The sequence below is a fragment of the Ahaetulla prasina genome, chromosome 1 (genome assembly GCF_028640845.1).
Source record: "Ahaetulla prasina isolate Xishuangbanna chromosome 1, ASM2864084v1, whole genome shotgun sequence".
NCBI lineage: Eukaryota > Metazoa > Chordata > Lepidosauria > Squamata > Colubridae > Ahaetulla > Ahaetulla prasina.
Genome location: NC_080539.1, coordinates 134,327,184 through 134,353,597, shown reverse-complemented (window position 1 = coordinate 134,353,597; position 26,414 = coordinate 134,327,184). Strand labels below are relative to the sequence as shown.

The 26,414-nt window shown below is 36.1% G+C and overlaps 1 protein-coding gene across 1 annotated transcript in view; it reads left to right on the top strand.

Moving 5' to 3' along the window:
- The window catches only part of RIMS1 (regulating synaptic membrane exocytosis 1), a 296,197-nt gene that overhangs the window by 123,385 nt on the left and 146,398 nt on the right, over window positions 1-26,414 (top strand). Inside the window, exon 2 of the mRNA XM_058176391.1 lies at window positions 5,299-5,512. Coding sequence (XP_058032374.1) covers window positions 5,299-5,512 — 214 coding nt within the window. The remainder of the gene's footprint in view (window positions 1-5,298; window positions 5,513-26,414) is intronic.

Below are 26,414 nucleotides of genomic sequence, written 5' to 3'. Positions count from 1 at the left end.
ATGCAGAATCATTTTAACGTTAATAAAATATTGTTTTGGAAGTAGGTAAAAGAGCTAAAGAAAGCTTATAGCAGAATAAATAGTACTAAAAATGAAAGCGATAAAGAGATTTGAGATGAAACTGAGATGCAGGAATGGCTTTAAGGAGTATTTTTGAGATTTATATGGGAATGATAGTAATATGTCAAGGAATGGAATTGAAATGACTACTATAAATGGTAGTGTCTAAAAAGATTGATGGAAAGGAATTTCTGATCATTGCAAGAATGTTGAAAAACGGTATGTCTGCAGAATTCTATGATTGGAAAATTATAAAAATATAGATGCAGATTGTTGGTGGTGTTGATTGCGCAGGTTGTTCAACATCTGTAAAGTTTGCACCCGTGCCTGATGATTTAAATAATGCTATTATTTCCCATTACAAAGGGAAAGGTGGAAAGATTGAATGAAATGTTGTATAATTTTATGTGTGCCTTTGAAGGAGATAGGCAAAGTCTTGAATGAAAGGTTGCAAGAGATTATAAGGAGCCAAACGTAGGAGGTTCAGTGTGGCATTTTGCAGCCCAGGGAGTCTGCAAACCAGATTTTTGCTTTTTTTAGCAGATCATGGAGAAATATGTGAAATAGGAGAGAAACAATATTTTATTTCTTTCCAAGATAAAATGAATCCTGAGGCTTGATTTATGCAATGTTTTGTATAAACATGAAATTGAAATCTAATTATTATTTATTTATTTGATTCCCCCCCCATTTTTTTGAAAATAAATCATGTACTTCAACATTGACAGGGGGGGTAAATAGAAATGTGTAATTTCTCCTTTATTGTTTAATGTATTTATGCACAAATTGTTAAGGGATTATTCTGCCAATTGAGGGATATTTGTACATGGTGTGCAGTTTGTAAAGAATCTGGACGATAAATGGCAAATATTAGGTAAATTCTGTGATGCCATGATGGGTATGGATCTAAAAATTAATACAGTTGTGTTTGACAGGGGGCACCCTTGTGAATAATCAAATGTTATAAATAAATGGTGAAAAACTAGAATAAATAGTGAATTTGTTTAGTAGCGATAGGCATTGATGGACAAATGTCAAAGTGCAAATGCTAGTTGAAAGATAATGTGCACTATTTGGGTCTATTGCAAGAATAAACTGTTGAAAGAAGTGGCTGCATATAAGAGTGTGCTTTTATTTATTTCTTAGAGATATACACTTCCTTTCATTTTGACGTGTCATCCCTAGTACTTCCTTTTTTGATTTCCCTCCCCCCACTACAACAGTCCTGTGAGGTAGGCTGGATGACTGGTTCAAACCCACCCACCAAGCTTTTGTTAAGGATTGTCAAAGAATTGCGCAGCCAATGTCCAAATGAAGTCAGAAACACTGACACAAACTTCTAATTTTATATAAATAAATATGTTTTACATCGATATATACACCAAACAAGATAGTCAGGCAAACAGGAGCATCATGAGCTAAATCATCAGGTAAATCACAGGGCACACAGAAGAAAATGATGGGAAAAAGGGAAACTCGTCCTTCACACCCATAGCAACCAATCACAGCACAGATTGCCTCATGCAGGAGTCTTCAACCAATCAATCACAACTGTGTGTTTTGGCTCAGTGTACAGTGCTCCAGCTAGTAAATATAAATATCTTAACAAGGACAAACTTCTTATTTGGGCGTCCCTGGTTGTACTCCCAACACCTCGACATGTCTACCAGAGACTGGCTCCTTAATGTAAGCTTCACTTCCTAAAATTTTCCATGAGTAACTGGTTCCTCAGGCTAGACCTACTTCTTACAAATTCTGGCAATCAGTTACGATATGAGGAAGAATTGGTCCTGCAAATGCCAAAGTTGCCTTCTCTAGTGGTATTAGCAAAAAAGGAACTTACTGCAGAGGAGGAAAAAAAAACCCTCAACACTATTCCCCCCCCCCATCTTAGCTTTGTAGCAGTAGTTACTCATTAATATAATACTCTTGTCACCAGATATTTTAATCAAATTCAGTTTATTTATTGTGGAAAAGGGGAAGAGGAAGAAAAAACAATGAACGTGTCTTAGTGAATTTAAGAGTACAGTATTCTTAAAATGCTTGATTGCCCTTAGCCTTTATGGAAAAAAAACCCAGCAATACATGAAACTTTCATTAGTGGCTCACTTGATATATAAATGCCTTAAGATGTAAATAGGAATTATTATATATAATTATAACTATTAAGGAATAATAGTTCCTACTGGCTTGAAAACAGCTTCCTGGTTGAACAGGTGTCTGAGATCTTTGGGGAAAAATAGTGGGAAGCTTGTGTATTCAGCTTCCTGTACTATAGCTGTCAAAAATTACTGACTCATAAGCAGCCAGTTGTTCTTTTTTAGTTTCCAAGATTTTGAAGTCTCTAAATGTTTCATTAGATGTTTATTTTGCAGCTTGTGAGGTGTATAAAATATAGAGTACCAGTTAACTTTTTTTAAAAATCAGCCATAAAATGCTTACATATTATGCTTTGATTGTTATGCTTGTGGGATTTGGAGAGTTCTGCTTGTTCCAAAATCCTGTATGCAAAGAGGGAAGGGATAAAATGTAGAGAAATGGTAAGAAAGCAGGGAGGAAGCCCTATGAATGTCTGCCTCCTGGGTGCTCTTGTGTTGAAACCAAGAAAGCTAAAGGTTAAGGTAGCCATGATCCTGTGAATACTGTATTTGGCGGTCTAGTTCATTTTTTTGTCCTTTTTCCAAGCTCAGAATCCTTTATGATAACAGAACAGAATCCTGAGTTTGTTTCATAACTATGGGACAGAGACAAAGAGAAATACAAGGCTGCCCCAAGATCTTTCTACTTGTATTTCTAGCCAAAGTTTAATAAAGGTTTTTCATATCAGATTAAGTATGGTTTGTGGGTTCTTGAGTAAATTGGCTTGGTTAGTCCAATACATCGGTTAAGGCATGCTTTGCAAGCCAGAGCAATTGCATTTACATTATATGCTAAACAAAAACCAAACCCAGTTATGGTTTAATATGATGCATGAAGAAGGCAAAGAACAGCACAGAACTTTTAAGTTCATTCCACGGGCAGGGTTTGAAATTTTTTTACCCAGAACTGAACACAGATCTCATAAAAATTTCATGCAACCTTTATTTCATTTTCATTCTCCATTTCCTTCAAAAGTATTCACTGGGAATGTACAGGGTTCTCTTTCCTATTTTATCCTTAGAACTTGATACAGTAGGTTAGACCCAGAAGTGGTAACTGACCTGTGCTCATTCAGTGAGCTCCACCATTCAAGAGTGTATAATTGCTGGATTCAAGTTAGCTTCATCCTATTACAGGAGTTTGTTTTGATGGTTTTCTGAATAATAATAATAAAAAAATTTGAAATAATTTCTTTTATATAGAGGTGTGTGAAACACATATTTCTTCATGGTCTTAAAGCAGTAGAGATATTTTTTCTGGTAAAACGAACTATTTCACTCTTTATATAAATATGATAATTTCTAGACGAAAACTGAACATTATGTATAATAAGGTTTATTGAAATGTATCTGATGTTAAATTGTAAATAAGAAAAAATGCATTTTCTCTTGTGTACATGAGTCCAAAAATAAAATTCTAAATCTTGAGGTTTCCTTGTAAAACTAGAGTTTCTTGGTCAAGATTCAAGCACTGAACAATTTACTGTGAATAGAAGCTGGATACTAGTCACTTTCAAAACACTGTGAACCATACTGACCACTTGAAGTTAGTACAGGTTTTAAAATACATTAATTAATTCCTATATGCACAGCCAATAGTTTATTTCTGGTATAAGAATGGTTTTACATCATAACATTATCACAATATCCCAAAAGTAGAGGCACAGTTTTGAAATCGTGGACACTAGAAGAAATGGTAGTCTATGGAGCCATCTGCTGGGCATGTGATAGAATGGAAGGTAATGAATATATTAGGCATATGTTTGCTATCCTACATAATGTTAACGGAATTATCTCCATTCTGGAAGGTGCCTCTCTGATTTATGTCTTGAAAGAATTTCTTCTGATCATTATCATGTAAATGTGAACACAACAGTTATGTTTAAATTTGAATTGAAAGGACAAAGAAAAAAGGTTGAAAAGAAAATGCAAGTCAGTACCTGTGTACTTTCACACATAAAAATCATGCTTATATTTAATCCTCATGCTTAATTGGAACTGGACATCTGCCACCAGTAGTATCGTTCGTAGGATTTTTGATATTTTCTTAATCTAGATTCTTAAGCATAGAAAAGAACCATCACAAATATGGCAAGCTACAGATTACAGTTCTGTGTCTTGCAGAAAATGTCCTGTTGACGGTCCTTATTTTTATTTTTTTACTTTAACACAATCATGTGTCTATCTAAATGAACTAGAACAATGATGTTTGGAGAAATAAATGTTTGCATCCTTTTTCTTAACACCTCCCTTGTAAGAAATAATGGCAGATTCAAACAGAATTTTTAAATGTTACAAAAATTCTGTGATTATCACCCTCCAAATTCCTCTGCTATTGAAAATCAAATTGAATCTTCTCCTTTCTGGGTTTCTGCTGCAATATACTGTTTTATCTGGTTCATAAGTTATATAACGAGTTGAATCTCGCTGAACTCTTTAAATATGGCTTCAAGATAATTGTCTTTCGGCTTTTGCAATAGAGTCTGGTAGAACCATACCTCAGATGTACTAGTCTTTAAGGAAAATACGCACAGTAATGAGAATAAGCATTAAGGAATTAAGCCAAATCTTATTGTCTACATTTTATGCTTAAGTTTATTTATTATTGCGTGCACGACATCTTTCATAATGCCATGAGCAAAATGATGGTAAAGGGATAATTCTGATTCTGTTATTCCACAGTGAAGGAAACAGTTTGAAATGTTTTAGTGAATGTACCAAGTCAAGAAAAGTTTCTTCCATTTTGAATACTTTTCTTGCTACCCTTTTTGTGCCGAAATTTGCTTATAAATCTGAGATTATATGTATGGCAGAAAAACAGGAGTCAATATTAAGATATTTTAACAAAACCTCTTCGTACTATTCTCAAATCCATAAATATGATTCGGTTTTTGATTGCTTAAATAGCTTCCTTAACAGAATATAAAAGTGAAGCAGATAGCTCCATAAATTCCATTTATAGATATTACATTTATTTTTAAGATCTATTTGGCACTTGAATAATAATTATGTTTGGCACATGCAACTGTTTCAGAGCAAATCATTTAATGAGTGAGTTTGCCTCGATGCCCTTGCAATAAGAGTTTTGCTTTCTTTACAGAAGATTACACCAACAATTTGAAAGTTACAAAGAGCAAGTACGAAAAATAGGTGAGGAATCCCGCCGTTATCAAGGAGAACACAAAGATGATGCACCCACGTGTGGGATCTGTCACAAAACTAAGTTTGCTGATGGTTGCGGCCATTTATGCTCTTACTGCCGGACAAAGTTTTGTGCCAGATGCGGAGGCCGTGTTTCTCTACGATCAAACAATGTAAGTCTTCAATTGTGTCTAATGTATCATGACTAACAAGTTCAATTTACTTATGCAGATTTCGGCTACTGATTTGTTACACGGTTTTCTATCTTTCTGTCTCTTTTCTAGTCCTCCCCCCTCAACCTCTTGTATTTCCTTTTATTTGTCCATGCTCTGTTTGTTTTTAGAACTCCTCACTCTATATTTTGGAGGTGGGATATGACAGGATGGGAAGTCAATTTCTTATAAATGAGTTAGGAATCTTCCTATTGAGGAATTAAACAAGAATGAGGTGTCATTTCTCTGAACTCTTTCTGACTCTGTTTTGTTTTTTTCGTTTCATTTTGTTTTGCTTTGCTTTGCTTTATTTAATTATTACACTTCTGTGGCTTCCCATCTTATAGACATAAGTCTGGGCATCTCAAAGCAACAGTGATAAGAAGAAAAAAGAAACAGTTAAACTAAACATCTCTATAACAATTCCCAATGCCCTAAAGCACCTATCCCCAATACTTAAAACTATTGGACTCCAGTCTCACCTGATTCCAATATTTGGAAAGAAAAATAATTTTTTAAGGTCTTTTGGAAGACTGGCGGGATCTTGGGGAAGGGGGTTCCACACTGGGGCTGCTGCTTGAGCAACAGTATCTAAAGGAATAGTCCATTGACACTGAAGAAATGTAAAAATAAAAGGTAAGAATAAACATGAGTGGGGATGGTTAAGGCAAGCACCCCTTCCCCCTTTTTGTAAGCTTAAATGCCTCATTCATGCTAAAATTTTGCAAAGGACAAGACAAAATGTTTTTTTTCATCTGTTGATGGCTATGCTTTTATTTTTCTAAATATTTTATAGGTTTTGATTCATGCATGCTGGAGCTTTTTCTTTATTGTTTCACTGCAGTGCCTTATTATTGTCTATAAACAATTTCTACACTAAATTTCATACACTGTGTCTAATGGGAAAATATTTCCTCCAGTTACTTCTAGGGACCTGTATTTCCCTCTAGATGTAACTAGGAGGTAGAAACTATTTGGCAATTGGAGATGACACAGTCTTTGTGTGTGTGGAGACATCTCTTTTTAATCCACACAGATCCCTCTGTGTTTTTCCTCTGGTCAGTTTAATTATAGAGCAAGCATAAAGGAAGAGAAACAAAAATATTTATCGTATGCTAGTTCTTTTCACCTAACAATGGCAAAAGAGCTTGTCTCACTATAATGTACTGTAAATTTAGATGCTTTGTATACCTGCTTATAAACTACAAGTAATACTTTAATTACATCATTGTGCAAGATTTTAACAATTTGGCTGGTATTTCATCAGCTCCAGCTTTGCTCTTAATTATATTTTCTAGGGCTGTTTAACGTAACTTTCCAGAATGTCTGGCTCTACTTCAGCAATCTACATACTTACTGATGCTACATCTTTTTGTATTACAGTTACAATTCTTTTGTAATTCATCGTTTTTAGCAAACAAAAGCACAAACCTGATGAGATATTTTTAACAATATCAATCAATGCTTCATATCTGCATATTGATCAATTTTAACGTATTTTCATATTTTAACAATAACAGTCAATGCTGCATATCTACATTTCAGTGACACTTATTTGCATATTTTTTGAATATCAGTCAATGCTGCAAATCTGCATGTTCAGTGGAGATAATTCATTTAATTTAGCCAATAAATATTGAGTCATTGTTTAACATTTCACAGTTAGTGTTCTGGGGTGAGTTTGCATTTCTGATATGAAAGAAATAAGAATACAAAAAAAGGACTACAAAATAGAGAAATAATTGAAAATGAAGCAGCAAAGTGCTTTGGTATGTTAGAATTCAAACAGACAATACCCTGCTACATTGTCCCAGACCTAACCATTGTTAATAAGAAAGACAAAAAAAGTCTGGATATCATGGATATCGCAGTACTCAGAGAAAGCAGAAGGGAGAGAAAAACTAGAGAAAATAACAAAATTTAAGGACCTGAAAATGGAAGTAGAAAAACCATGGCAAATAAAATAAAGTTAGTAATAGTAGTAGTAATAGTAATAGGCACATTGGGTGCAATTCCAAACCAAGTGGCACACAACTCTAGTGTTAAAAAAAAACCTGATTGCATTTGAGTTAACTTTTAGTATTTTCTTTGTTCACCATTAGTCTCTCATGGAACCCTGTAAAGGTCTCACACGGGTCCATGGGAGGCGCAGTTTTAAAAAAAACTGCTCTAGAACACAATCTAAAAATCATTTTGTGGATAATTAGACTTTATTTTTTCTGTTTAAATTAAAGGTTTAGGAACTTTTATTTTTTATTAAATTACTACATGGAACAGCTTTTCACACTAATCCAATGTGCGAATTACACTGAAACGAACAAATAACACTAGAATTATCCTTAAACTCTCTGAATGCTCCGTGTTGAACACCACTTATGTAGCCACAGTAACACCTTAACTTCTGAGATTAATAGTATATTGTGTAGTCTGTTTTGAAGTGTACCAAAATGCACTGCACATGCTGGGTCGTGAGGAAAGAGATTTTATGAGGTTTCTAATCATGGCAAGTTGAATTTTACATGATTATAACAGGTTGAAAATGTAAAGTAGAGGGAATACAGCAACATTTTTACTATAACTTGTTTTTTTATTATTTGTGCTTGGTTTTGCTTATAATTTATAATTTGTTTTATTATATGTTTTATTTATAATTTATAATTTGTTTTATTATATGTGCTTTTACCTTGCCTGACCCATTTTGTTGCTAGGTGTGTTTTGCACAGGGAAGTTTGCTCATTGACTGTTTAAAGGTAAAGTGGTTTAATAAGTACATGGGACCATGCTACCCTTTCAGAAAGTTATAAATATCCATAACTATAAACTTTCTTCAGCTGCTCAATGTTTGATCTCCTTCTTTCACTCAGTTATGGCATATCTATGATATTAAGCAACTTGGTCAGAAAAGGTGTGGCTTTAAGCTAATGAGATATCTTCTTTGTTTCTGTCAGAAGCATCTACACACTATAGACATGCAACATTGAACAAGTAAAATAGGCATTAAGTAGGTTATAAAAATATAGCACATTTAAAAGTATGTTAAATATATAGGATTAAAACTGAATGACATCACCCAGTATTGAGCCACATCAACAACATTTTCTTTCACCAAGACGAGGTCTTTCTCCGTGTATGTTGAAGAACATCCTTGTTAATACAAAAGAAAAGTGTTTCCTAAGTAAAGAAGGAAGAATTTCTAGAATGTTTTCAACAGAGATTGTCTGTTCCATATTGCTATCTTTCTGTGCTGATAAAAATATATGAATATGCTCATAAAATGGAATATTCCTAACAGTGAACATATAAAAACAAGGACAATTTTCAGAAGTGAATTTAGAATGCTCTTAATGGTTAAATTTTTAAATCTATGCCAGAAAAGTGTTTCCAAATTACAACACCATCAAAGGCATTTATTGCAGTTGCTGACTTTGAGATGATCTTAAACAGGTTTACAACTTGACTCTCTTGATCAGCCTTCTGTATCCTGATGCCCATCAGATGAATTGGCCATCTGGCTGGGATTTGTGTGGAAGCTAGTTTGGGAAGAATGCTATTAATTTTACCAACTTTTCGAATAGGAAAGCAGAATATCTACCTTAGCCACTGTGAATAAAAAAGTCCTACCCTGATATCAGGATAGAATACTCAAAATGTTCCTCAGGGCTGCTGCAGAATAATTGGCAATTTACAAATGTTGCATTTAGGGTGGAGATTAATGGGCAAATTATACTAATAACTGCTCTGTGCCAAGTAAGAAATTCAGTTTAGACATCCCTACCGTGTTTAGGCTGTGTCCTCTGCTTGTGTTCCTGAAGGCATTTTAAAAACAGCTTGATATGCTAGGCTCTTAAATCTTAGTCTGTGGTTCCAGAAACATTGTATAACCCAAAGTTAAAGTCACTTTGATGCTTGTCTGGAATAACGACCAGTTCTTCTTCCTCTTTGCCAAATCGTGTTTCAGACTTTCCTGGCTTTCAGTTCTACACCTTTCCCAATTTTCAGGAATGATATGTAGGGCCAGGGATTATAACGGGAAAACTCTTAAAAATTGTATTTTATATACGGCATGGTTTTTTGAACCCTCGGTAGGCTGTTAAAATTGACACGCTGATTCCAGATGTAACAATTCTGCTTGCAGCTATCTCCATTTCTGCTAAAAAGTCTTCAAGGTATTTGTGGAAAAAATACTTTCTGTGAAAAGAAACTGTAGATATTTTCATTTAAAATGTATTTCATTTTCAGTAAATTTTGCTTTTATAGAAACATTGGAATTGCTTCATTTCTATCTGCCTATTAATGTTTTCCTCCTCTTTTTTTCCTCCCTTTTCTTTATATATTTCTTCTTTCTCTGCTTCCATGGATGCTTTCCCAAAGGAGGACAAAGTGGTTAGAATCCATGCTTCTTCATATATTATTATAATGTTATTTAATATATTTTGAAACAAGTTATTGTGAAATGCAGATTGGTTATTCAATGAAAAAACAGACCCCCAAGTTACATGCTAATTCTAAAATCCAGCTATTTAAACTAAGGATATATTCAGAAAATTTAAAAGACATTAAATCATTTGTATTAAAACTGACAGTATTATTTATAGGTGCAGTATTATGTTTGGAAAAAAAAAACTTAATTATGATATTTTGCTGTTTTGCCTGGAAAATCAGCGAAATTAATTCATACATTGATTCATAAAATGCAGCGATAACTTGTTTTTGAATTGCAACTTTAGTTTTTTTAATAGCATTGATGTACATATGCATTATATTATGAAATCAAACATATAGCATCAAATGCATTCACAGTTAATAATGCTTTAGTCAAAATTATGAAATAATTACCTCAGAAACTCTGCCTCTTTTGTAATGTATGTGATATCATAACACACATGCAAAAAGAACTGGAGCTGGTAGCACAACACTTATTTTTTCATACTCTTCTCGCATGCATCTGTATAGCACTTAAGTTTTGAAATTGTTGATCTTAAGTATGAATTTTTTTGGTGCATTTTCTCAGAAATCCAGTTTATAGTAATTAACAGATACTGTTTTTCAATGCATTATTATATACTCCTGACATTCTACTATCTTTAAAAATAAATGTAGCATGCATTTTTTTAATTATGGAAATTAATTCCACATTCCCCGTTGAATAATACTACATGAGAAGATTGGAAATGATAGGCAGACTATCTTTACATCCCATTTTTTGTTCAATGATTGTTTCATCTAGGAGCCCTGACAAACTGCCAAAGGATTTCAGAAGTCTTAGCAATAGAATCTGGAAAGTAATTGTGGGCAATGGAGGAGGAATTCATATTTTGTGGTCAGGCTGAGAGCTTTAGAGAGAAGGGGTCCTTGGTTTTTTTCTGAGCTTTCTGAGCTTTTTCTGATAACATTGGTGATTATCTAGTTTGGGTAATGAAATGTCTGCAAGAAAACAACCAAGCTCAGAGGGCACCAAGGACCCCTAATTTCATCCTTGAGCTACTAAGATTTTCCTTTATTGGTAGCTTTAGCAGTAGCACAGTCTTTATGAAAGAAGCATAAAGAGATTTTTTTAAAAATTCTCTTAGAGCAGGGGTATCTAACTTTGGCAACTTTTTAAGATTTGTGGACTTCAACTCCCAGTATTCCCCAGCCAATATGGCTGGCTGGGGAATTCTGAGAGTTGAAGTCCACATCTTAAAGTTGCCAAGGTTGGACAACCCTGTCTTAGAGATTGGAGTTGTTTGTAAATATGGATAGATAGATTAAGGCAATGCAAGACTTAGTGCACCTATTTTATTTGTTTACCTGCTAAATTGTGGATATAATTGTTATTTGACAGTAAGCTATATATATATATAAACAATTGGGGAGGAGGATGCTGGGAACAGGTGTCCCTTCTCTGTGTTAAAAGATCTCAGTGAACTCCCCCCCACCCCAAATAACTATGTGTGATAACTTGAAGCATTCTGCTGTTTATACAGGCTTAAAATTCTGGATATTGTCATTCCAATGAATCTGGAAATTAATCAATGCACTTTCTCTTTGATCAAATTTCAATTTAGTCAATGTTATTCATGTCAGGAAAATTAGCAAGGATCAATGTTTCATGTTTTTAAACTCTATATTTTGGGCAAATATTGAAACTGAAGATTAGCTTTGCATCATGTAGACCATTCGTATGTAATTCTGGATATTGGCAATGAAATACATAATATGTATGGATTAGTCATGTATTTAAATTTGAAACAGGGGAAAATCTACTGTATCTATGGATTGATACTTAATAGAAAATAATTTCTATTTATCCCCTAATAACTTATTTTTCAAGTACATTTATTTAGAAGTAGATTGACAAGCCAACAGTTTAAGAAAATAAATAATATGCTTCATCATTAATGAATTTTACAGTTAAAGCCAGGTGTAAAGTGCCCAGCCTGAATAAGATTGGATTGCCTAAAGTCAAGCTTTAATGTCCTTTACTGCTGGAAATACATCTTTAATATTCAAAGGCATTACCCAAGTTAGAAAAGCTTTAGAGAGTCTGTCAATATAGTGGACGTTGTGTTGTAGAGGGATGGAGACTGAGTGAACACATGTATACATGACCCTTCCTAAGAATGTACCAGAACATTTTGTCCTATATTCAGAACTTGTCATCAACTTTGTTCCTTCACCAATTATCCTACGCTTTCATTATAAACTATCTCATCATTTATGCTTTTAGGTTAGTTCCTTTGTTGTATATAACCATGCATGGATTTTATGCATTAGTTATATATTTTAAACATTATTTTTTTCTAACCCAAATACTCATTATGGGTAGTCCTGAACTTATGGCTACAATTGAGCCCCAAATTTTGATTGCTATGTGAGATAGTTGTTAAGTGAGTTTTGCCCCATTTTATGACTTTTCTTGCCACAATTGTTAACTGAACCACTGCGGCTGTTAATAAGAACAGATTGTTAAATGCATCTGGCTGCCTCATTGACTTTTACTTCTCAGGAAGTTGCAAAAGGTAATCACATGACACTGGAACACTGCGACCATCAAATACAGTCCAGTTGCCAAGCACCTGAATTTTGATCACGTGACCATGGGATGCTGAACAGTTCTAAGTGTGAAAAATGGTCATAAGTTACTTTTTTCAGTGTCGTAACTTTGAACGGTCACTAAATGAATTGTTGTAAGTCAAGGACTACCTGTACTCTCATTTATTTATCTCATTTAACTTCCACTCAGTGTATTCTCCACTTACAACAGGATTTTTTTTCTTTAATTTCAATTTAATTTTTGCCAGTTATCCATATTCTGCTCTTGCATTGTAATCTTCCAGATATCTGAATGTTAATGGGTCAGCCTACTAATAGTGAACTTTACCATTCATCATTGCATTAGCCAAGCCTATCTCATATTGTTTTTAACAGTATAAAATATAGATTGGTTTACCAGCCTTAATTGTACCTATACTACCTGAAACATTACTTATTAATGGTAGGAAGTATTGATATATTTGGGCACAATTTAGTCAATATGCCATAAGCACAATCAAAACCAAATTCTAAACCATGCTATTTTATGCAAGCCGTGATCACTAATCCAAGGACTATTTACTGTGATCTCATTCCACTAATTAAGAAGTACTTGCATCTTCAGGATTATATATTTTTAGGATACTTATATATTCCGGATACTCAACCCGAATAAGAAATGTTGGGTAATTTACCTGAGCCATAGTAATACATCTGTAATTTGTGCATATATAGTAGTGGCCAAAATTGTGGAAGCCTTTTGGAAAAAGTGTATTTTTGAGGTTTGATGGCTAATAACACCACGTTTTTGGAGTTTCAAGATAATCATATCCCACTGCTGGAATGGCCTGGGAATAGCCCAGACTTTAACCCAATTGAAAATCTGTGGAGCCGACTAAAGAAACTTGTTAGTCAGAAGCGACCCAGCAATAAAACCCAGTTAATAGAAGCAATCATTCAATCTTGGTTTCACATTATAAAAGCTGCGGAACTAAAAGAAAGACTTGGCTCACTCCATGGAAAGACACTTTAAGGCTGTAATTCATGCTAAAGATTACCCAACTAAGTATTAACGTGATAATTTTTGTATATCTCATTTTTTCTGCGTGTTTCACTTTTCTTCTTTATCCTGTAACTGCTATTCTAATAGCAAATCCTTTATAAAAGTTATTGTATTACATTCTTTATTAAATTATCTTTCCATTGATATATAATTTTATGGTACTACTCCAAAAAAAAAGTGTTGTTATTAGCTAGTTTTAGAAAATACACTTTTCTCAAAAGGTTTCCATAATTTTGGCCACTACTGTATAGTCATCGTACTTGATTCAGTTTCTTCAGCCGATATGTAGTAGAAGCACCACTTCTTCTATATCTATTTCTTTTTTTAAGTGTGCTATAGATAACTGTGTGGGGTTTGTACTGGTAGCACTGCTGGCTAAAAACACTAAGATTTTTTTTCCTTTTTGACAATAAGATACCCTGATTAAAAAAACAATCAAACACTTCCAAAAAACAAATGATTTTTAGAACTAGAAGTCAGATACTTTCTCCCCTCTCTTTTTCTTTTTTATTACACAGAATTTTAATCCTTATCTGGGATTAAGATGCTATTTTAGCACTTGTGTGTCCTAGATAAAAGATACATACCCTAATATATTTTATACATTTTTCTATCCCTGTTACGTTTTGTTGGTACTCTCATAGTTTAGTATTAATGCTTAATAGAGCTGTGCATAGCCTTAGAAATACTTGTAGCATGCAAGACCTGATTTGAACCGCCTTTTTCAAAATATAAAAGTAACTGAATCTTTGGTGAATCTCATGAGGCTGCTTCAGAGGTTACTTTTGGTTGTTTTTAATTGTACGATATGTCAGTGATTTAGTAGTTTGGAAAGAAGGTACTTCATACACATTCCTATGTGTTAAAGTGTCTTTTGGAGTATTTTACGAAGTCCTAGTGTTTAACTTTTGTTATCATCATTACATCTTCTACAGATATTCAGAAAAGTTCTAGCAAAATCTTTGATTCATTTTTACATTTCGTATTCAATTTACTGACAGATCTATAGTATCAGGAGATACTACAGACTGCTTCATATTACTTATTCTTGCTTTTTAAAAAGGCAGATAAATTAACATTGGGTGAAAAAGTGATCACATGCCCTACAGCTAATATAGGGCATGTGATCCCTATGCAGGTTAGATTCCTGGGTAAAATGCTAGGAACCTGCTGTTAGGTCACTATAAAATTCTAGATGGACCAATTTCTTATTCAGTGTAGTTCCTATGTTTTTCACCCTATTCTAGATGGACCAATTTCTTATTCAGTGTAGTTCCTATGTTTTTCACCCTATATCATAGCATCAAAGATCAAGTAGGAGAAACCGGAAGCGTTGTGGCGAGACCGGCTGGAAAAATAGTGGGCTCTGATGAGCTCTGCAAAAATCCAGCTGGACAAACCGCTGTCAGGACGGGATCAGGTGTCTTCAGACCAGAACTGTCCTGTAGGGTTGGTGAAGAAGGAGAGGTGCCTTGGACGACTAAGAGGAAAGGTCGGAGGCTGCTCTTTGAACCAGCGGCGGGGATGGTGGCCATTGAAAAATGACCACTCTGAAGCTGGGGTAACCGGACTAGGTTTTTTGTGCAGGAGTGGTGTCTGAATGGAGTGCTGGTACCGGGTGAGTGATTGGCCAATTCACAGGTAAAAAAGAAAATTTTTAATAACTTTAAAAGGTGTCCCGGAGTGGAAATGAGCAGCTAATTGGCACTTGGGAAAGTTAATGGAGTGAAAAGAACAAAGAGGAGGTTAAAATACCAAAGCCTAAGAAAGAAAATTTTACAACTGGATTTAAAATTGGATTTGGAGAAACAAAAAATAATAAAAGAAAAAGAAACCTCAGGAAAATTATGGATGGGATGGGGATTTTGAGAAATATATTTTGCAAATGGAGAAATAAGATAATTAATTGATGTTATTGTAAGAAATTAGGAACTAAAGGGCAGATAGTGATACTGTTTATGTATTATGTATTAAAAAGAGATTAAAAAGAAATATGGGAAGAGAATATTACGGCCAAAATTGGAAATATGTAAAATGTAGTTGGGGGAGGAAAGAGATGAAATAACAAGATATGGTGAAAAATGATGAATTTGTGATAAAGAATTATATAAAAGGGATGAATTTGGAAAAAGCGGGAAAATTGGAATAGATTATAAAAATTAAGATATATAGGATGTGACCCGGTAAACACTCTGTTCGTAACATATGTATAATGAAAGAAAAACTTTAATAAAACTTGTTTACAAAAAAAGATCAAGTATTGGGTTAATGCATCATGCTAGGCCATAACGTGATTTGTTTGCCTTAGCATATGGTGTGACCCAATCCCCATTTGCAGCTTGTCAAACAGTGCTTATGTAAATCAAATCTTTGTAACCTGAGATCACACCAACAATGTGAAATGACAAAATAACCAAATGTTATGGTACTATTTTTTTAGGTTTCTTTGTCTGACCTCCTTCCCACCCCTTACCCCATTTAAAATTAATGATGGGATTAGGAAACAGAGCCACATTTAACACATTCTCTGAACCAAAAATACAGAAATGTTAGATATTTTTGGAACAGATTTTAGATAAAAATGTGCACATTGTGTATGAGTAATATTAAGTTGAACATCAAGCAAAGTGATGTTAATGCTACATCACCAATAAGCTTTTGAAAGCTGAAGCTATTAGTCCAAACGGCTTTTAGATTTTTCTTTCATGAAGCATTACATCCTCGCTACTGTATAGTTAGCATGGGGAATTAAAAGATTTGATGATGTATCCCTGTGATGGGTATCTTCTAAGAGGAATAAAGAATTTTTGGTCATGCAAAGCATGTAGATGGCCAGAAAATTTACTTGTGCCTTTCACCATACTAGAACTTATGGCAAATTGTAGGCATTATATAGCTATTCGAATGATAACTGCTATTGAGGCAGACCGCTGTGGAAGTAATTGTTGTTGACTTTCTAATGAAATTTAACGTATGTACAGTGCCTTTCAAAGTAATAGATCCCAGATCAAAACTATAATTAGAGCAAAATGTAAAATACTAGAAGAACCCAAGAGGGACAATGAGCATGGTTCAAGCTGTCCATGGTAATGGAATTGGTAGGATGAGGAAAGTTCTGGTAAGGAGAACATAGAAGTAAGTTATAGGAGGTTGAATAAAATACAATTACTGCCCTCTAGGACTGATAAACTTTTGAAACTAATAACAGTTAAAATAGGGGGCAGTCACATCAGAAAAACTGGATATTCTATATCCGTGATGGCAAACCTATGGCACGCATGCCAGAGGTGGCACGCAAGCCCTCTCTGTGGGTGTGCTCACTGTTACCTGCTGCTCTCTGGTTTCCAATGCGCACATATGCGCTGGCCAGCCGGTGTTTGCAGACGCCGGAGAGCCAGAAACAGCCTCAAAACTGGCCAGAAAATGGCCCTAAAACAGGCATGCATGTGCCAGCCAGCTGCTTTTTGGGTTTTTGGTGCTCTGGCGCATGGAAAGACCAGTTGGCTGGCATGCATGTGCATGCTGGAAACCCAAAGACCAGCTGGCCAGCATGTGTGCCGGCCAGCTGATCTTCAGGTTTCCGGCGCTTCAGCACACACACATGCACGTGCGTTCCGGTTTGGGCACTCGGTGCTGAAAAGGTTTGCTATCACTGTTCTATATAATGTAGAGTTGAAGAATTACAAAGTATTATTAGACTTAAAGATACAGGATAGGCAGTCATGGCTGAACATCAGTTGCTGGAGCAAAAATCACAACATAGACCTGAACAACAATATCCCATGATAATGTAGCAAATATTTCCTTAAAAGAATTTGGCAGGCAAAATAACTACAAAAATCCAAATAATTTCAATAGGGAGGAACGCTACGTACTAGAGACTGGTCACCAACTGGTGGTCCGCGATAAAATTTTGGTGGTCCGCAGAAAAATTATTTGCTTTTTTTATATTGCACTAAATCAGGGGTCCTCAAACTGCAGCCTCTGGGACTGATCGGCAATGAATATTTGGGTTGCTGCAGAGAGTCTCTTCCTTTGGGGTCTTTTTGTGTGGGTCAGAGGGGGGGTAGAAATTCCAACTTGGGGTCTACTTTGGCCTCCTCATGCAGGGCTTTGGGTGAAGGCTGGAGGGAAGTGCCGCTGGTGGCGAAGAGCCGGAGGGCCTTATTCCAGTGGGACTGCATCATGGCCTGGAACTGGCTGACCATCTCAGCCTGCTCAGCCTGCAGGCGCGGATACCTGGCCTTGCACTCCCAGAGGTCTTCCCTCTGCTTGGAAAGCCTGTGCTCGTAGACCTCAGTGAGGTGCTTCTACTGAGCCTCTTCCCGGTCAGATTCAATTTGAACTGAGCTGTTTTGCCAATTCTTTCTTGTGGTGGCTGCTTAGCTCCAACAACTGCTTTCTGTTGGGGCCCTAAGGAGCCTGGGTGGGGAGGCGAGGAGTGGCTGGGTGGGGAGGGGTGAGTAGAGGTTGGCGAGGCGCCCCTCGACGTGAGTGACATCGAGTTGGCCACACCCACCCAGTCACATGACCACCTAACCACGCCCACCCAGCCGATCATTAGGCAGATCATATTAGTGGTCCACGAGATTTAAAATTGTGAATTTAGTGATCCCTGACATCCGAAAGGTTGGTGACCCCTGTATATGTGCCAGTCAGTGATTGTGTGTGTGTTCTACTTTGTTGAAGGCAGAGTATATATAAACACATATTTATATATACACACAACTTGTTGCCAAGTTGAATTTCCTGTCTGTTTTGAAGAAGCTAGCAACATGGCTAGAGAAATGTCAGTGCTTGATTTGTTGTTTCGTGTGGCATAAACCAGAGTCCATGTCACCCATAAATAAATAAATGGTGAAATTTAATTTGTACTCTGAAATAACCTGAAAAAAAATGAAAGACAGTATTCAAATTTAATGCAGATTATATACAACCAATATATATTTGTGGTTATCTAATGTCAAGCGTCTTCTGAAAATGTTGCCAAGAAAGCTACAGGGACTTGACCACAATGTTCAGGCACTTGTCAGGAATCAAGTCTGACTTGAAAGCACAATATTTATTTATTTATGTTTTATTGGATTTTCTGAATTATCAGATGCTTGAATGGCATGTGGCTGAATAGCAATAACTTACATTGAGTTTTTAAACTGCAAAGGAATACAAAAGTTCCTTGCTTAATGATGTGCAATGGAATATATGAGTGACCATGGAGAAAGAGAGCAGGAGATAACTGCATAGGATACAATCAGACAAGACAGACAGGATTCCACAGTCCTTTAATGGTCAAAGAAAGAAACTTCGGAAAGACCCACTGTAATGGATTAAGTAGTTAAAAGTGGAGGTGGGAATTTTGTGTCTTCAGACTTGCAAGATTCTGTTAATGTAGACTTTCAATAAAGTACAGTTAATTCATCTTGTCATGTTTCCTGTCTGGTCTACCTGGAAAGACTGACAGGTAGTAACTAGGACTGACAACTCTATTTCTAAGCAACACCATCGTAAAGTGCCAGACCACAAGTCTGTGCTAACATTACAGTGACGATTGTAACAGTTCTGGTGGCTGGTTGGTGCCAGGTCGTGTGATCACCATTCCCAACTTTCCCATTGACATTCCGTGTTGGAAGTGACAGTGAAAGTTGCCAATGGGAATCACATGACTGCAAGAAAATGCAGCTATCATAATTGTGAGCTGCTTGCCAAGTGGCAGGTGCCCCACCAACTGCAGGACTCTCTGATAGCCTCAACTATGAGGAACAATTGTAAATTCCAGTGTCATTGTACCTTCAAACAATTGTTGAATACTGGTTGCTGAATGAAGACTACCTAGAGTTAAACCGGGGCGCACAACATTTGAATACAAATAATAAATTATATTATTTATACAATAATTCCCACAATGCACTCATTTTTATTTTCTTAGATAAAGGACCACAAAATCACAAATCAAAATACACTAAATAGTATAGCAGGTGTATTGAAGCGCCAGGAAAGCAGAAATAAATCCAGTACAGTTCAATACATGATGTATTGAATTTTACCCACCCTATCTAATCACCACTGGTGTTAAGAGACATGATAGATGGTCAGAGTTAGTCAATTACTTTTTATATTGGCAGAAATTCTCAACACTTGCAGTACTCATTGACATTGTTGGTCTAGTAATGATTAAATCATCAAATTTAAAAAGTGTTGATGAAAATAAGAAATGTTGTCTCTCCAGGCACTAATTCCTTATTCAGAAGCAGGTTTACTGAGCAGAAGACGTATGGATATGATACTGCTCAATTAGTTTATTACAGACAAGACTAAACCATAGAAAAGTTCTTATCTGTTGTAGTCAGTGGTGGGATTCAGCCAGTTCGCACCACTTCGGGAGAATTGGTTGTTAACTTTCTGAGCAGTTTGGCAAACTGGTTGTTGGAAGAAATCATTAGGGCAGAGAACCAGGTGTTAAATTACTTGAATCCCACCACTGGTTGTAGTACATAGAAATCAAAGCTTATTTGTTGGTCTGTATGTTACATGCTAGGTCTTTTCCTTCCATCTTCCTGAAACAATAAATATTTGACTCTTCCTGGCCTTGAGAGATACCTGGTCTAAATTAACTTCAGACTACAAACCACTGATTCCTTTCTCACTGGCATTGTACCCTACACAATATTTTTCAGTTTCTTTTGAAGGGGTGTATGAAGTTTAATAGTTATTATTTTAATCTGCCTCTAAGTGGCAGCTCAATATAATAAGGACAAGTAATTGTTAGATTCCAATTTTTCTCCTTAATTCTCACACCCAGGGACAATGATACATTTTTCATATTCTCAATTTGTGGCGTAGAAAATGATTTAAAAACTTAATGCGCGTTTGAAATGAAATCATTGAGGAAAAACCACAGGCATCCAGTAGTTCTGCTCCTATACTTCTATAATGGCTATTCATCTTATTTCTAATCTCAGGGAAGATGGTTTTCCAAAGAGTAGATGCTGCAGTAGAAAGCTGACATTGCTTAGCCAACAGTATCTAGGGCATGTTCCTTCTGCCAGATTAATAGGATGGATAAACACAATTGAAAAGGGAAAGTCCCACAAGTAACCTGGACTTTAATAGTAATAATTAGGATACTGGTAAGAAGCACACTAATAGCCAATACAGATCATGGAATGGCAGTGTCTGCATTCAGCACCCAAGGCAGAGAATAATAATTAAAAATTATAATTAAATAATTTAATAATAATTAAATAATAATTAATTATTTATTAATTAAACAATTAATTATAATTAAATTTAATTATTAATTATTGAATTAATTAATTTAAATTATTATATTTTTAAAATAATAATTAAACAATTGACATTGCTTCTAGGCACATTTCATTTCTTTCTATTTCACTGTAGTTGCTGATCAAAAAAAAGCTTTGCAGATTTTAATAGTATTTCAGTACAATTGAGAATAATTTTCTTTCATCATATATAAATGACCCATTAATGCTTCCACTTAGTATTAGTACAAGTTCTCCCAAAATGACATGAAATGTCTTAGAAATACAGGTTCTTCTGAGTTTGGTGGTTTATTTTTATTGACATAATTTATGCCTACGAATTATTTTGAAGTCTAGGAAAGTAAGAACATTCCTGGACAGAAACAGATGAAATTGACCGTATTCAGCCCATCCTAAACATTATAGTTGTTCTACCCAAATACTGCAATAGATTACAGTAAAGTCAAAACCAGCTTCAATCAGGTTTTGGCACTCTGAATGTGGTTGAAAAGATCAATTATTCAATAAAAGCACTCTCTGTGTAATGTATTTGTCAATTTGTCTAAGAATATCAGGGAAATAATGAGAAACCATAAGTTACAGAACACTCTGATCTCATATTAAAAAAAAATTACTCCTCCCAGCTCCTAGCTGACATTTTTAATATTGCAGAAAGGCAGGAAAGTTCTAACTTTTGATATAAAAGAATTCAGAGAATTGAAGTGGTAGTACTGTTTCACCAGAAATCAGTTAAACACTGTAAAAGGTTTTGGTGTATATGTGTCAGTAGGATGAATCAACTGAAATGCATGTGAATAAAGAGGGTGTTAATGTGGTAGACCAGACATTCTACATGGAAATAATAAATCTCAGCGTGGGATGAAATAAGCGCTGGAAATAATAATCGTTTTCACTATTCTCTACTTCCTACAATAACATTTTATGCAGTGCAAATTGTATATTAAAAGCAGGCAATACGCAAGACGGGAGAAGCTAGGCTTTTTTAATTAAGGATTTCTAGAAAGGCATTTTGTTTTCATTTGCAGTACAAATAACTTGTTCTTAAATTATCAGTGGCTGCGGTGATATGACTAATACTTGGAAAAACAGGAACAATGTAATTCTAGGTAAGTGGGAAAACAAAGCATCTAAAACTTTTATGTAAGATGTTGTCTTCCCACATCTTTTCTCACTTTCTTGGAACAAATAAAAGATGTCTTGCTCCCTTTTAGAGCTTTCATTGCGTGTCAGCATTTCATCTCTGATATTCTATGACAGCTGCCCTCTATACCCTTTGAGTTTCTTAGGTAAAAAAACTTTATTTTCTTGGTGCCCATGAATGAATCCCAGACTTTACTTTAGACAGTCTCTAGTCTGAGTTATTTGAACTGTGACTTTGGTCTTAGACCTCAAGTTGCCTTTTCTAATAAGTCTGTTGAAGAAGATCAGTGTGGATTAGTTCCACAGGCGTCTAGTTCATGCCATTATATATTAGTAAATATTATTACTTAGTAATTTTAAATATTTAAAATTAGTAATGACCGCAATGCAGACTTTCACTGAGGATTTAAAACTTAGTGAACTTTCTTTGGAGCAAATTTCCTTTGAGGACCCACAGATAAATGGTCTAAAACTTGGCAACTCTAAATCTCAACCAGCAAATGCTCAGTCCTACATATTGGAAAAAAGAACCCAAACACTAAGTACAAGCTTGATGGACATTACCTTACAGATGACCCCCACCCTATTAAAGACCTTGGAGTTTTCATATCAAATGATCTAAGTGCCAAAGCCCACTGCAACTACATCGCAAAAAAGGCTTTAAGAGTTGTAAACCTAATCTTGTGTAGTTTCTTCTCCAAAAACACTACACTACTAACCTGAGCATATAAAACATTTGCTAGAACAATTCTTGAATACAGTCGCCTGTCTGGAACCCATACCACATTTCTGACATCAGTACAATTGAACGTGTCCAGAAATATTTTACAAGAAGAGTTCTCCATTCCTCTGAATACAACAAAATACCTTATGCCACCAGACTTGAAATCCTGGGTTTAGAAAATTTAGAACTCTGCCGCCTTCGACATGACCTGAGTTTAACCCATACAATCATCTATTACAATGTCCTTCCTGTCAAAGACTACTTCACCTTCAATTGCAACAATACACGAGCACACAATAGATTTAAGCTTAATGTTAACCGCTCCAATCTTGATTGCAGAAAATATGACTTCAGTAACAGAGTTGTTAATGCTTGGAATAAATTACCTGACTCTGTGATCTCTTCCCAAAATCCCCAAAGCTTCAACCAAAAACTGTCTACTATTGACCTCACCCCATTCCCAAGAGGTCTGTAAGGGGTGTGCATAAGAGCACAAGCATGCCTACCGTTCCTGTCCTATTGTTTCCTTTTGTTATATCCAATTAATATAGTCATTACATATTTATACTTATATATATATGCTTTTTTATTGTATAGTTATTTCATGCTTATGCTTATATATACTGTGTGACAAAATAAATAAATATACATTTTTGTGAGGTCTTTTATTGGTCCTCTCTACCCACAATTACTTCTCTATATGAAAAAAAACATCAGAAGCTGCTAAATTGTTATGTTTCTATGGATTTCTATACTTACCCAACAAGTCCTGCTCTGCTGCCTCATCATGTGGAGGATGGGAGATCTGGGCAGGATGGGCAAAGGATGTCAAGAGTGTATACCAAAAGTATACATTCCCAGCAGGATTATCCAAGATGTGAAGGTCATCAAAGCTGTCCAACTAAATCTAGCAGGCAGCTGTATTGGACAGCAGCGATTGACATTGGTAAAGGCATCAATTCACACTCTGCTGGGAGAAGGCAATAGGAAACCACTCTTGTATTTTTAGCAAGAAAATCCTCATGAATAGAAAATATATAACAGGGATCAAACTCGTGGCCCGTGGACCGGATGCATCACGTGTTGGCCACAGCCATGCCCAATTTATCGAAGGGGGGAAAAGTCCCAATGTGTCATGTGCCACCACCGTGACGACATGAGTTTGACACCACTGATACTGATCTGTCCGCCTCCGCAGTCCAGGAGACACGAGCGATGACTTAATTAGCTGGCAACTATCAGCTCTGGCAGCAAACTAGCGAGCATCTGCCAAGTGTCTCTGTTATCTCTCTTGATGCCGATGAGTCAGCCAGGAAACCAAGAACAAACAAGACTTCAGCTCTAATTCTCCCTCTAAGCAGTTGATTTGCTTGCCACAAAGTGGTATAGCAGCCCTTGCTGCTTTTATATCCTGTGGGGTGTGGCTCCATGACTCAGCACTTTCTAGGCCTGCCCCACCCCTGCTTCTGTTGTTTCCGCCTCTCCTGCCTATGAAACCTAGGGTTCAGTCAGGCCTGATTGCCATCAGCCGGGTCTGGAGGCGTGGCCTGGGGGGGAAGAGTCAGGGGACGGAGGCCTCGTTATCTCCTCCACCTGGCCTGCCTCTGGCTCCTGGAGCTGAGCCAGGGAAGCCAGTGCTCCAGAGGTAAGTCCTGATGGCCCTTCCCCCTCACTTTCCAAGTCACTTTCTAGCAGGGGGCCCAGCTCGTGGGGCGCAGACACAACAGATATACTATATAATGTTATTGAGAAAGAGCTGAGAATTTTGGTGTTTATGAATTGGTTTGATTAAAGTCTTCAGGACATTTAATTACTGATTTTGCCATAAAAGTTAAAGGTTTCCCTGACAGTCATGTCCAACTCTAGGGCATGGTGCTCACCTCTGTTTCTTGGCCAAAGGAGCCAGCGTTGTCTGAAGACAAATTCCATGGTTATGTGGCCAGCATGGCTATACGTCACAGGCAGGGGTGGGTTCTACTTATTTTTACTACCAGTTCACAACAGGACTGTGCGCGCATGCATAGAAGCTTCCTGATGACGTCCAGCTCAGTGGGCGGAGCCTCCTGCCAGTTTTACTACCAGTTCTTGCAAACTGGTCTGAACCGGGGGGCAACCCACCATTGGTTATAGGTGCATAGACTGCTGTAACCTTCCCACCAAAGTGGTATCGATTAATCCACTTGCATTTGCATGCTTTCAAACTGCTAGGTGGGCAGGAGCTGGGACAAGTAATGGGAGCTCATCCCATTGCACCTCATTGATGGAGACCCAGAGAAATTATAGAATGAATTTAAGTCATTAAAGATATGTGTGAAAAGAAATCAACAGAAATGAATTTCATGAAATGAAAGAGAAGAAGGAAAACTGGATAATGCAGGAAACTCTGAAAATTGCAAAGAAGAGGAAAGAAGCCAAAGACAAGAAAAAAGCAAAATCTCAGGAACTTAATGTCAACATTGAAAATATCTTATAAGATTTCCCTACTTACCAGACTCTCTAGTGCAAAATGTAAAGTTATCAAGGAAAGCTACAAGAATTGATGAAATACTCACCGAAATATGGCTAACAACAGTAGAAGAATAAGTGAAGGTTCTAACCAATGCCAGCAAATCTGGAGAACCACACATTCACCAGCTGATTGAAAGAGATCAATATATATTCCAATGTCAAAGCAGGAGATTTAACAGAATGTGCAAAATATCGTACAATATCCTTAATTTCACACGCTAGCGAAATAACGCAAATTGAAGCCCTACATGGAAAAAAAGGTGCCAGTTGCTCAAGCTGCTTTTAGAAAAGGTCAAGGAACATGAGGCATTATTGCTGATGCATGCTAGTTAACTGAGAAAGCTAAAGAATACCAAAAAGAAGTGAGTATGTACTTCATCAATTATAGAAAGACCTTTGATTGTGTCAATCATGTCAAGCTGTGCAAAGTGCTCAGAGAAATGGGAATCCCAGAACATCTCTTTGTCCTCATGAGAAAATTATATTCAGGTCAGAAAGCCACAATACAGACAGAATATGGAAAAAAACAAATCGACTTCAAGTTGGTGAAAGAGAGTAACAAAACTGCATACTCTCTTCCCCTTAATTTATTCAGTGTATATGCTGAATATATATTAAGAGAAGCTGGATTGGAAGAAGATGAGCTTGGTTTAAAGTTGAAGGAAGAAAATGTTAATAATCTGTACCATGCTGATGACGTTATCCAAAGAGCCAAAAATGTAAAGGATTTGCAAACCCTAGTGCTGGAAGTCAAAGAGCACAGTGAAAAAATTGGATTAAAATTAAATATAAAGAAGACCAAACTAAGTACAACAGGTAGAACAATCAGCCTTAGAATTGGCAATGAAGATACTGAAAATTTGTCAGTTACATCTGGAAATTCTGCTATTAGTAAATGCAACTGTTTACTAATAAAATTTCTTGTTGTTACCCAACAAGAAAGACACAGACTTCAGAGGATAATTAATCTGGATAAATAGAGGGATAGAATCAAGATCATGTGAAGTGTTAGTGCCACTTTATAATGCCTTGGTAAGGCCACACTTGGAATACTGTATTCAGTTTTGGTCGCCGCGATGTAAAAAAGATGCTGAGACTCTAGAAAGAGTGCAGAGAAGAGCAACAAAGATG